Source organism: Calypte anna, chromosome 1, assembly GCF_003957555.1.
Source record: "Calypte anna isolate BGI_N300 chromosome 1, bCalAnn1_v1.p, whole genome shotgun sequence".
In the NCBI taxonomy this organism is placed as follows: domain Eukaryota; kingdom Metazoa; phylum Chordata; class Aves; order Apodiformes; family Trochilidae; genus Calypte; species Calypte anna.
In genome coordinates, this window is record NC_044244.1 from 36,302,641 (window position 1) to 36,315,725 (window position 13,085).

A 13,085-nucleotide genomic window follows, 5' to 3' on the forward strand; every position below is an offset into this window, starting at 1 on the left:
TTTAAGAAAACAATGGACAATTGACAGAGCTCTCCAAAGATAAATTCGGCATAAATGAGCTCAGATGCTTAGCTCCCATCATTCCCACTGTCACAGGCTGGGTTAAACATGTCTTAATCTATCCATTAAATATGTAGTTGAGGAAAATTTTCCACTGAGGGCAGATCAGCAGGGATCTTGAAAGGGGACAGAGGTCAAACAGTGAGGAAACTCAGCTTTCCTGTTCCTGCTAATAGCCAAGGAGGTACACTCCTCCTTCCACACAGGCTGAGCAAAAGTCTCCATCCTTTTGGGTTTTGGTTTTTGGGGTTTTTTTGTTGTTGTTTTTGTTTTTGTTTTTAATTTTCCTTATCCTCTAGGTAGAATATGGAAAGTTTTTGCTCCCCCAAAGTGGGCAAGGATGATTTTTGAGATTATCCCTCACAGACAGTTTCCTGTGTATTTGGTAGCCTGCAAGCCTTTTCACAATGCAGATTACCACAGTTTCTAAGCACTTTTTTCAAGCTGTCTTTTAGGGTGAAGAAACATGACTGTCTCCATTTTGCAGAGATACTCATTGTCATACAGAAAGACCAGGCAGGGGCCTGACCTGGACAATCACATGCTGAACCCCTTGTCACTGATATTACCCTAAGCCACATTTGCAGAGATTCTGTCTGAACAAAGCTGTCGTCTATGCTCATGTGTATTCTGGGACAGTTGTGCTCATCAAAAGCTCATTCAAATATTTAAATGCCTTACAATCACAGCAAATAAAAGGAATCATGTCTTACCCCAATAACAGTGCCATTCAAAAGACAACCATTCAGGGGGACTGAAAAAGAAGATAATATTGTATTTAGCATTACCATTGTCATGACATTACCAAGATTTAATAAACCACAGGCATGCTTTTTTTGACTTCTCAGAGTTCCAACTGAGGGCATTTATATCAAGTTTCACTGTTAAGAGGTGTAATTGGCCCTATTGCATTATACCTTGAAAGGTAGTAATTTGTCAGATTCATCCTGAATTTCACCTCCAAATCTCTCTTCCTGAGCTGATCTTTAACAAGTACAGGGCACAATACAAATTTTCCTCTTCAGTTCAAGTGTCACTCTCAGAAGATCCACTCAGGTTTTCTGCAAGTTACAGGGCATATTTTCCCTCCTCCTCACACTGCTAGCTCCTCACCCTGGGGTTGCATAAACACTTGTCATTTAAACATGACTTGGAATCTTCCCAGGCATCCCAGACCATTTGGCCAATTTTCTGATTTGGATTTTTGACCCAAGTCTATGATAGGAAACGGCCACAGCCACAATGCTCAGAGACACGCAGAAGACAATATGGCTGTATGGAGAAAGAATTCTCCATTCTCAATACTTTCTGGATTCTCAATTCTTCTGGAGAAAGAATTGAACCTTCCTAGGCCTAGAGCATCTCAAGACCTCTTTGAAATGCTTAACAATGAGCTATAGAAACAGCATGGTATGTCTCATTGAATCAGTGCAAAACTGTTTTAACAGTAGGACTGTTCAAGAGGAGCAAGTGAACATCACCTGGGAAGACAAAAGCAGTAGGTGCTATTGTAATCAATGCCTAAATTATCCAGGAGAGCTTCAAATTAGCACCATACTCACATAACACTCACTTTCCAGAAACAGGAGATCAACACATTCAGTGATTCACTCTCCAGTGATTCTGTTTGCCATGCTCAAAAACTTACCACATCTGCAGGAAGGACAGCAGTTTATTTCTTGGTCACAACGTAGTTCAGTTCCCTCTGGACACTCAGGCACATCCATTTGAGAGCAAGAAACATTCTTCTGCTGCACAAAAACCTCATTGTTCACCTGTACACACTCGTTGATAACGCAGCGGTTGAAGGGCGACCGCCACTCTGTGCCAACCTGGTGGGAAGTTGTAAAAAGATGAAATGCAGGCAGCAGTATTTGTGCCACTGGACAGAGGCAAGATCACTACAGCCAACATGCTGGCAAAAAGCACATTTGATGCATCAGAAACAGTCTGTTCTCCACAGATCCCTACAATGACAATCCATCTATAGAGAAGTCTGTTCTTCAATTCATAGAGTACAGGAGTTATCCTTAAGGTGAAAAATAAATGGCCTGGTGAAATAACACATGAAGAGAAAGCACTTTTAACTAGATTTAAATTTACATTTGTTACCTGGTAGCTGGCTGCACTGAACTGTACTGTAGCCGAGCTGGCTCTCTTTCTGCTGAAACCTGCTGCAAATCAGCACTACTAAGTCCAAAGGAGGTTTTGGCAATAGCCTCTAGACCTGAAAACACTTGGAAATGTACAAGAGGACAGATCCTGTTGACAGTCCTACTGATTATAATCACCCATGAGTCAGACAAGGAGGGAACTTTGAGGACATTAGTGGGAAGAGGCCTTAACACAGGACAGAAAGAAGATGTTGGGAGGAACTGATCACTGCTTAGAAGCTGTACATCTCCACTGAATACTCTTTGACTCTTTGAATACACTTGAAGAACACTGAAGGTGCAAATCAAATCCCCAGGTCCAGTCAATTCAAACATCTTTCCTCATGCAGTTAAGGAACATTTTTCTCTCATGTGTTAAATACTTGGTCCTTTTTCAGTGACAAAAAAGGTTGAAAGAGGACACAGCAAGAAAGAGACAGCAGAATTTAAGGATCTATATCTCCGTTAGGACAAGAGAAATCAGAAAGACGCAGTAGGGTATTAAAATAGTCCTTCTGAAGTCTTGTTTTATGAAGCAGAGAATAATATTGATCTACATGAAATGTCCTTGGTAAAATCAGGGAAGAGGCAGGCTGCAAAAAGTTAAATTAACATTTTTTGAAAGACAGCAGCAAACTGCTTTTGTAAAAGAATCTATTTAAAAGTTAATATTAAATACGTGAATGTGAGATGTAGACAAAAATGCAGACATATTATAAACAACACTTAGGGAAGAAAATGTGGGGAGAAGGTCTGTTATTTTAAACAAATTTAACTATTTCTGCCTTTGTTGAATCCAGGACTTTGCATAGGATTAAGTAATTTAACACTGCTGAGGCAGGCAAAGGCTTGACAAGGGCTTGAATAGCCTGAAGGAATTAAAAATGTAGACAAAACCAGAAAAAAAATTTGATGTAGTTTTTCAGAGTGGTATTTGCAGTACTTTTGAAATGGCTATTGCATGCACTCACTCCCCATTGGGCTCTTTGAATCCTAAGGGAAGAGGCATGCTGCTAATTGTTATTTTGAGCAGAATACAGGTCCAGTGGCCTGGACCACAGCAGTCTGATCTGAATGCAGTGCTTACCTTTAGCAACCAGAGAATAATTCATGTTTCTGTCCTCATTTACTTCCTGAAAATTCAATGTATACCAAATAGGATATACTATTTGAATAGGACTGTGAAATTCAATCAATACTGTACCCCATCTGCCTGCTATTCATAGAGCAGTATAAATTAATTGGGAAAATCTAAGCCAGAGAAACATCATGGTTTGAAAAGTCCCATTGACTTTTCTTTTGAGTTACCATTTGTGAAATTACTAATTTTACACAAAAAAATTGCACTCTTAGAGACTGAAAAGGGTGCAGAAGGCTTGCTGGTTAGAACCTGGTAAACCACATATCCCAAAAAAACACTGTTCTTCAGCACTGCTTGATGCATAGAAGAAATAGCTTATATCTTCTTTACCTCCTCCCTTGGAACACAAAATACTTCCAGGGCACTTTTAGTGGAAGAGAAAGTGTCCAGACCACCTCCACCTCACCTCATGCAAACGAGGGTCTGCATCACCCCGAGAGCGGAAGAGCTGCTCCTCACAGGCAGTCTTCTGGCACCTCCCACAGCACTCTCCTTCTTGGATAACATACTTGTAACCCTAGAAGAAGAAAGTAGAAGAAAAGGAATGACTGATCCAAGAATAGGAGGCCAACGTGAGAAGTTTAATTCTGAAAGAAAACATTGGGACAAATGTTTAATGTTAGCAACATTTTATGTCAAGGGGAGTTTGAAAACACAACTGTTAGGCTAAACACTGCTATTACAAAACAAACAAGTGATCAGCATCCTGTTAAATAGTTAACATTATCTGTCAGAAAAAAATTAATTAAAATGCACACATCAGGAGCTGAAATTCTTTTTTCATTATTTCCTACTTATTATATATTTTGAAGGTGTATTTACTTCAGCTACATGGACTATCTCTAGGTACTATTCTTGCCCAGGTCATGCCAATCAACTAATGGGCCTTGTAAGGATATCAGTTCTCTACTGTGCTATAGGGCACCCTGACTTCTTGGAGTACAGAAAGTGTTGATGGTATCTAACATTAAAAGATTAAAAAAAAAACCTAAGGAAGAAATCTGAAGACCTGCATAAACATCTTCCTTTTGATAAGATCTGCTCAAACATGTTATAGCAAAAAGATTTGCCCTAAGACAGGAAAGAACACTGACATAAGGAGCAGAAATGGAAAGGGAAGCAGTAAAATAAAAATGCTTTCAGAGGACTCTAAGCAACATTTAGCAGCAGTTATTTCCAAATGTTTGTTTATTGTATGTGAGCAGTTTCTTTCATGCAAGAGCAAGTCTTTCCAATAGTATAGCAGTAAAGAGGAAAGGAGTAAAGAGGAGTGCAAAAGGAAAAAGTACTAGGGGTGATTATCAGAAATGTTATGCTAATTGGTAGATTTAGAGAGAAAATTATATATGAATGTTAAGAACCCAGTTTAGAAAAATTTCCTTATAGTCAGTATTCTGCTTGTCCCTTGCTTTTTCTGGACTGGATCTGCTGCTTTATTCCTTCTTCTCATCTTTTTTTTCTTTTTTTTTTTTTCTTTTTTTTTTTTAAACAAACAAACAAACAAACAAACAAAACTCAGAAAACACAGTTCAAACAGAGAATTAAAATTCAGAAGACGTCCTCTGTAAGTGTCTGACCACCCATTACACAGAGAGGCAGACCACAGACCACGGTCTCCAGGACTAAAAACATCCCCACGCCTCGGGAGGCAAAGGAAAAGGCAACACAAGGTACCCCTTGCATTTGAGAAGATGCTCGTGGCTAACCTGGGAGTGCAAACCAGCTGCTGTGATGAAGAACCTGACAAGTGCTCAGTTACACTGCCAGATCAAGCTGTTTTATCAAACACACAAAGCTGATTGCCCTATGGAGGGTTTAAGCATATGGATTGAGACATTCTACATGTTGAAGGTGAATTTTGAATGCTTTTGAACCAGAGCTTGTTTTGCAACAAACAAAAGAGGAATTTCGATTAATACCATAGCATTCAGGGAATGCACATTTTGGCCTACTTAGGGCCACTGGAGGGAGCCATTCAGGCTATGGCTTGGCATATTTGTACACTCCCTCTTTCATTCTAGTGCTGCTCAGGATAGATAGTTTATCTTTTATAGGTGCTAATGCCATAAAACCATCAGCTGTCTTTTGGCCAATAAAGCAGAAAAGAACAAAAAGACATTAATGAATTCTTTAAGAAGGCTCCAGTATTTACCTTTTACATATTCAGATGGTAGTGCCTGGAGAGGGGTGGAGGAAACACAGAGAATGAAAATGGAAACAACAGACTGAGGAAAACCAAATAGAATGGATATATATCTACTTGAAATGCTGAGAGCAAAATTTTCAGTGGCAACGAATCAGCACAACTCTAAAGATTTCCCTAGAGATGAGCACATTTATTCCAGGTGAGGAATCAACTCCCCGTTTCCAAGTCTCTGGAACACTGAGGTATTATTTCCTAATTTACATAATAAATTGTGCTTTAAAATTCAAGCAGGATATTTGAAATCACCTCCCAAAAAGATTTACACAGTTTTTGAATGAGATACTGCACATCTAATATTCAATCAACAGTCTTCCTTTTACATCAGCTTCTATTACTTCCTTAATATACAGTACTAGGCCATTTACTACCATGCTTTACATGCTACTTAAAAAGAAAATATACATTTGAAATATTGGAAATTAAAACCATAACTTTTATAGTTAGCATCTATTACAGCCATCATTCACTATGCCTTTGCACACAGGGTACAAATGTTATTTTAATTTAATTAATCAAGAGGGTTGAAAATCTAACTGAATTAATTTACACATACTTAGCCAATTGTCTTCGCTTTAAACACCTACCCCAGAAAATTATGCTTCATTCTTCTCATAATCATCTAATACTCTAAATTATCCAATACTTTAAATCAGACTTTTCCCTCACTTACAAAGTATCTAACTCCAGGACCATTGACAGAAATTAAACAAAGCAAGAACTCCCTTCACATAAGCATACTAATGATTTTAAGGTGCTTTGAAAACTGTTATCCATTCCATCACCATGATTCCCTGAGGGAATGTAGTTCCATGTACATTCAGATGGGTTCCTGAAGCTGCAGGAGGGAGGCACCGCTCCTCCTTGTGGTACATGCAGTAGCTGCAGCATTTATCTGCTTGCTTTCTCAAACTTCGAGAAGAAAGTAGGACACAAAAAGTGAGGAAACTGACATACAACGAAGCAAACTCACATCCTGTTTGCAAGTGAAAAGTCTGTATTTGCTGTTAACCTCCTCGGAGAAATTGGGATTGGTTCATTTAAATGAAACATCCGTTCTTTTCTCATAGATTTGACTTACATTCTGAAACTACAGATACAGTTTGAGTTTGATTTTGTCATGCTCAGAACACCATTCCCTCATCAGGGTGAGATAGTGCAGGTGTTATGGTTTTTTCCTGTTTTCATATAGCTAGATGAAAAAATGTAAGCTATTTTCACAGAAGTCTGACAACACAATTGACAATGACTTCAAGACTTCAAGTAATCACCACGAGCAGCAGAGAGTTTGAACATCATCTTTGTGATGTGTCTTTAATGTCAATACAACTTCCAGTGCCATTTAATATTAATTGAAAAATAAGCTTTAAAGCCCATTCACACTGGATTACAGAATTTCTACAGTCCTTCATATATATATATATTCACTGACTCAGGAGTAAACAAAGGAAAAAAGAAAACCTCAACTATCCAGGTACCCAGGTTCTCCAAGCTGAGATTCTGGTTGTACAATTTTGATAACTATTAAAGAAGCAGAAGAAATAGCAGATTCCCAAAAAGAACTGACATGGTTTCCACCAGGGCTTTTCTTTTTGTTTAAAAAGCTTTTTGGACACTGCAATGCTTAAGGTTGATTTTTCAAGAAACTGTGGCTGTACATTAATGATACTTTATTAGAGTAACAAACTATTGACACAGTTATGGCTATGAGCCAAAATATAGCCAGATACTTCAGACTTAATATTTCATAAGAATTGCCATACTAGAAACAAGTCTCTTCTACAAATGGAAATCAAAGGGATTCTCTTGCAACAGCTGAAAGTTCTCGTATCTACGCTCATGGCAGTCATTGGGCATCCTCAAGCTTTTCCATCAAACTCTACAGTAGCAGAAAGAGCTCCAGTTTTCTTGCTTTGTTTTGTGGGGGCTTGGGGATTTGGTTTGTTTTGTTGCTTATTTGGGGGGGGAGGGGGCTTGTTTGTTTTTTTTTAATGGATTAGGTTTTTTGCTTTGGTCCTAGGGAATTATGCAGTATTTAAGACACAGCAGAGGAAAGTATTATTCAAAGAAATTTATCTTTTTCTCACACCTTCTCAAGTGCACATACATGTATGTTGTTCAGCCTTGTTGCAGAGGATGTCAATTAAATTATATTGAAATACAGTGTTATTAAGGCACTTAAAATTCTTTGAAAATGAAAGCTGAGCAATAGATCTGAAATGTTCTCTTCAGAAAGTGAACTTCAGCTAGAACAATAATTTGAAACTGACCTAAGATATCAGGATTTCTTATTGTACAAGTAATGTAAATGATAGACACTTCAAGATACATTTCACCTTTTATTGAAATATAAAATAAACTTTTCCCTGAATACCTTGGCAGCAGGATATGATCCTAAAACAATAACCTTAAAATAAAGACAGTAATGCTCAGGCCCTCTTCAACTCTGTTCCCAAGATAATTTGTTGCTACAACACTTATTCTCTATTTTTCTCTGTTTTTAATATAAACACAGGTTTAAAAGAAGTAACTCCAGATTCCCATCCTGGATGCACTGGTTTAAATGTTACTCACCCGAGAGCACAATATGTTACATGCTTTTTTGTGACACTCCATCATCTGAAGTCCTGTAACATCATCCCTCACGCCAGTGCAAGAGCATTCCCTGCAACCATCTTCCCAGGTGGTCCCAACAGGGTAGACAATGTTGTTGTGCACACACACCTATTGAAAACAACAATTAACACATGAAAGAGAACACTGCTGGCTCCAAAACACTGATTTTTAAATGTGAAAGTTACCATACATTTTATGCAATATTTTGAACCTATTTCAACAATGCTACAGGTCTTAAAATGTGGCAGTTTTGCTGAGGTAAGGAAAATAAGAGCAGCCAAAGCTGTTGTGTGGAAATGTCCAGGGTCTGACTCAGTTTCCCCAGAGGAGCAATGTGACTCAGTATCTAGAGATAATAAGCAGTAATCCTGTAGAAGGAGATGTGCATGTAAAGCTTCTTCAAGCTAACTCTGCTGACCTGAAAACTTCCATTGTCTTCTATTCTTTGGCCATCTCAGCTATAACAAAAGTAGTGCCATCTCTTACACTATATTCCTTTCTATTAGGAAATTTTACAGCATCTTTTTAAAGACATGAAAATAATTCATTTTTTATAAATCTAGCAAGTAAGTCACAAAGTTTCGTAGAAGATACAATGCCTCCTTAGGCAGAGGTAAAAGTAGGCAATGGGCTCAAGGAGTTTAGGTCTAGAGTGTCCCAGACATTTCAGTGAAGTTAGTATAGGACTGAAATCATATAGAGTAACTACTGATCCAAGAGCATGTACATGGAACTGCTGAAGAATTTAAACATTATTTCTGCAATTTCCAGCACTTGAATGACCTTGAAGTTTTCAAATTTATTTATATATGTAAATAAAATCTCAGAGTCATAAAAAAATGGGTTGGTTATGTCAGAATAAATGACTTCAATAAAACAAGAAACAGTGTGATACAACAGCATCTTTCAGGCACATGGAAACTAAAAATGTCCTGGCATCATTATCCACCAGTCTCGCTGAGGCTTTAGCTACCCACTTACACTGGTACTGTCCTTCCATGTATAAAACATATTCTCTGGAGTATTCTGTGGAAGGAGGACTTCATTCCCCTTACCCTGCCTGGCACGCAGGTGGTAGAAACACAACCGCAGTCATTGGTGAGAGATCTGGAGAGGTATCCCAGAGGGCAGCTCACTGTGGAGTTTGTACAGCTGCAGGTACACTCATACTCATCACAACACTCGGTCTTCTTCACAGTCAGCTCTCGATGAGGTGGGCAAGAAGGTCTTTGAACTAAATTGCAGGCTTCTCTGTTACATGCTAAGAGAAAAAGGGAGGTACCACATCAAGCATTTCAGAGTGTTATGAGGGAACGAGGCTGCTCTCTGGCAGCAAGGCACAAACTGCTACTGCAAGCTGTTATAAATCTACTTAAGGACTGAGAACTAACGCAGATATAAAAGACCCAGGTCAAAGATTGTGCTGCAGGTTCAGGAAAAGTTCCAAAAATTTTTTGTCTCGTACACAATCAAAAAGATGCAGAAAATAAGCATAAGGGTCAAAGCACACACATCCAAGAGTGAAGCGTTTTTCTTTTCCTTAATTCATGGCTGTACTCAGAAAGCGCCAACAATACTCTTCTGCCAAGTCTGTAAAACCATTACAAGTCTGTTGGCTCCAAAGTTAGACCTTTCAAGAGGGAAAAAAATAATGTCTGAAGGTTCAAATGCAATGTTCCAGTGCCACTCCCTGGTAAAAATAAAAAAAATAAAATAAAAAATAAAATCTTACCACATGTGTAATTTGGTCTGCATTCTCCAGGGTTGGTCAGAGCAAGCTGCAGGCCAAACTCACAGACAGGGGCAGGAGGTAAATCACAGGAAACCAGATCACAGACTAAGAAGAGAAAATGAGAGTGTTGAAGACCCTGCCTGAGTAGTTATCCCTCATGAAAAGACACACACATGCATGCATGTGCCCATTAAACCTTTTTTCCCCTACACACAATCCTGTCCTAAAATATAAGTTACAGATCAGCAAGTCAGAGTTTGCTTTTGAAATAGCTTAGGGAACGGTTCAAGCTTGGGTTATGAGGATTAAGGTTCTAATGTTATCTTTAATGTGCAAATATAGACCATGCAAAAATAGATATTGACAAAAGGCCCATTCTAATGTCATTTAGACAAAGACAAAACTACATTGTTCCATTTCCTTCCTCACCTCCTACAGAAAGAAGGGCAAAGTCAAGTTGGAACTGAATGAAGACTCCCATCCTCAGTTGTTTATTTTTCCACACAAGTGATTGTATAGGCTTCATTCTGGGGGTTGGGTTTTTGTTGGGTTGGTTTTTTTGATTTTGCTTTTTTGGTTGGGTTTTATTTATTTAATTTTTTTTTTAATTAAGCCTTGCATTAAATAAAAAAAATAAATAAAAAAGAAAAGGGGGGGAGGTATATCTTTGAAGCATTTAGTGAAAATATGAACCAAGATGATTCCAACAGTTTAGAGAACCTACCACATTCATACTCAGGGCAGCACTGGCCGGGGTCCCTGCGCAGACGAGGGACTTCACAGGGACCACAATGAACAGCTGGAGCAAGAAGAAAAAAACAGCCATAAAACAAATTTGGATAAGAACCAGCATACTAGGTAACAAAAACAGTACTTCAAGTCCAATCATACTTAGAGCTAAACCAATTTACGTTTGGCAGTAGGGCAAGGTCGGACCGTGCAGTTTACTTTCTTGTTATCAAGACATGTGCAGATTTTGCAAGGCTCATTGGCAGGAATCCAAGTTTCAAAGAGCTGCATAGAAAAAAAAAAAAAAAAGACTGTTAGAAGAAATAAAATATTCTGGTCACTGGTATGTTAGTGATAGGAGTGGGGAAGCATGAGTATCATTAATCTGGAGAAAGAGAAGACTATGCAGGATTGTTTGGTTGCTGTGTTAACAGTAAGAACCTAAAGAGAAACACAATTATGAAATTACTGCAATGTACTAATTTAGCAAAAGATGTAAGGCATGTATGAATGGGATGAGAAGTTACTATTGTTTTAAGCCTGGAAAATGCACAGATGTTATAAGTGCAACTGCAGGCTATTGTGAGCAACAGTGGACTCATGCAACTGCATACTATGACTGGATGTTCAACAATATTTTGGGAAATACTAGAAGTGACTGCTTTCCCAATTAGTAGTACTTTAACAGAGACAAATAGTGCACATTTTTAAATTTAGAATATATGTGAGGTGTCACCACTTAATTTCCCAGTGGACTGAAGCCTGGAAAAGCACTATAGCAATCCCAGATCTGGAACCATCACTGTGGTGATTTCTTGGAGGTAATAAGCACATTCAGGAACTGCCAGTAAAACCTATCATTATTCAAGCACTGCTCCTCTTCATGAGTGAGAAGGAAAATATGTTAAAGATGTAGTTACCTATAAAGAATATCCACATTTAACACCCATGTGAATAGGGAGGTAACAGGGAAAAGATGCACTTTGGGACAATAATGTTAGTTTGCACAACTGGTCCAGGTTAGGGTGAGAACATCTATAGGAGGTTATGATGTCACAAAGAGACATCTATGTATTTTAAGCTGTCACAGGAGTCTGAAAGGACAGTGCACTTTCAAAGGTGACTAGAAGAGCAAGGATAATACACCAGGCATGTTAGACCAAGACAACCAGAAATTTAACAAAGCTTAGGAACCAAATCACATAGGGTCTTTTATTCACAGGAAATCTATTTTAGTAGAAAAATACTTGTATCAATGTATTGCTAGTAAAGAACATTGTCTCAGGGTTTAGAAAAACAGCTCAGAGCCCTCTGACAGCACTCGGTGGTCTCAGGGTTGAAAAGTCCTAAAAATGCAGCTGATGAATGCCTACATTTGCTGGTGGTGCTCTGAAAACTACGTGGGCATTTCAAGACACAGAGAAAGAGAATCACATTTGCTGTAATATTTTCATCAGATTTGATTTTCACACAGGTTTTCTTCAGTGTACGTGGGAGTCTCTTTCAAATACCAGAGGAAATGACAAGAGCTAGCACAGTGTTAGTAGAACTCCAAACAGGCATCAGTACTGGAAATCCTATCAGCCCAAGCACAGTCTGGGGTAGGAAGGAACAGAGAGGAACAAAGACCACAGGGAAAGAAGGGGGTTAAGGAAACCATAACCCACCATCAGTTGCACTGCCTCTGGAATTGCTCACCCAGCTAATCCTGCAATGGGGGAGGCACAAAGCGGCTATGAGAGCTGAGCCACCCCTGCTCTCCACCTCCCCATCCCTGCAGCAGCTGCATCTAAGCCTTGCCATTGGGGTATAGATGAGAGGTTTTCGGAGATAAAACCCCATTAAGGGGCATGTGACAACCCATGAATTTCAGAACCTCTACAGAAAGAAGTAGATACCACTGCAGACATTATTCACAGGATATGAGATGAGATTTTTCTCCATGAGGGCTTGAAACAATTAGTTAATAGGAAAATGCATTGCATTGACTTAGAATTCAGGGGATTTAAGGCACACAGATTCTAGACTTTAATCTGCATTTGCAATAATCATTTCATATAGAACTATAATATCATCACTAGAGTTCTCAAGGTCACTGAGATTTGTGCACAACTGATCTCTCTTCAGAGTAGTGCTTATATATATATATTACAAGCTACTCTTCCTTCAAGAGAAATAATAAGTGGGGTTTTTTTAATATTCCTTTTATTACAAAAATTGCTTTTTTTTTTTCCATTTAAACAGTTCTGTAAGCACTACACAAATCCAATTATAATTTTTTAAATGAAGAATCAAGCCAGAACACAAAAAAATCATGTAACCTTAAAGCTAAAGCTGGTACAAACTACATGTGCTCAATCCTTCAGAAAGCTCTAACCTTTTGCTTTGAAAAACATCATTGTGATAATGCACTTGTGGAACAAAAGGAAACACTTTCCCCATGTCTTCGCC

At 38.5% G+C, this 13,085-nt stretch overlaps 1 protein-coding gene across 2 annotated transcripts in view; it reads right to left on the reverse strand.

The window, feature by feature from the left end:
* The window catches only part of VWF (von Willebrand factor), a 133,649-nt gene that overhangs the window by 16,030 nt on the left and 104,534 nt on the right, over positions 1-13,085 (reverse strand). For both annotated transcript variants that reach the window (XM_030444075.1, XM_030444083.1), the window contains 8 exons: positions 10,817-10,919; positions 10,630-10,704; positions 9,906-10,010; positions 9,229-9,434; positions 8,132-8,281; positions 3,761-3,871; positions 1,709-1,892; positions 774-814 (listed from right to left, as the gene is read on the reverse strand). In XM_030444075.1, the coding sequence (XP_030299935.1) occupies positions 774-814; positions 1,709-1,892; positions 3,761-3,871; positions 8,132-8,281; positions 9,229-9,434; positions 9,906-10,010; positions 10,630-10,704; positions 10,817-10,919 (975 nt within the window). The remainder of the gene's footprint in view (positions 1-773; positions 815-1,708; positions 1,893-3,760; positions 3,872-8,131; positions 8,282-9,228; positions 9,435-9,905; positions 10,011-10,629; positions 10,705-10,816; positions 10,920-13,085) is intronic.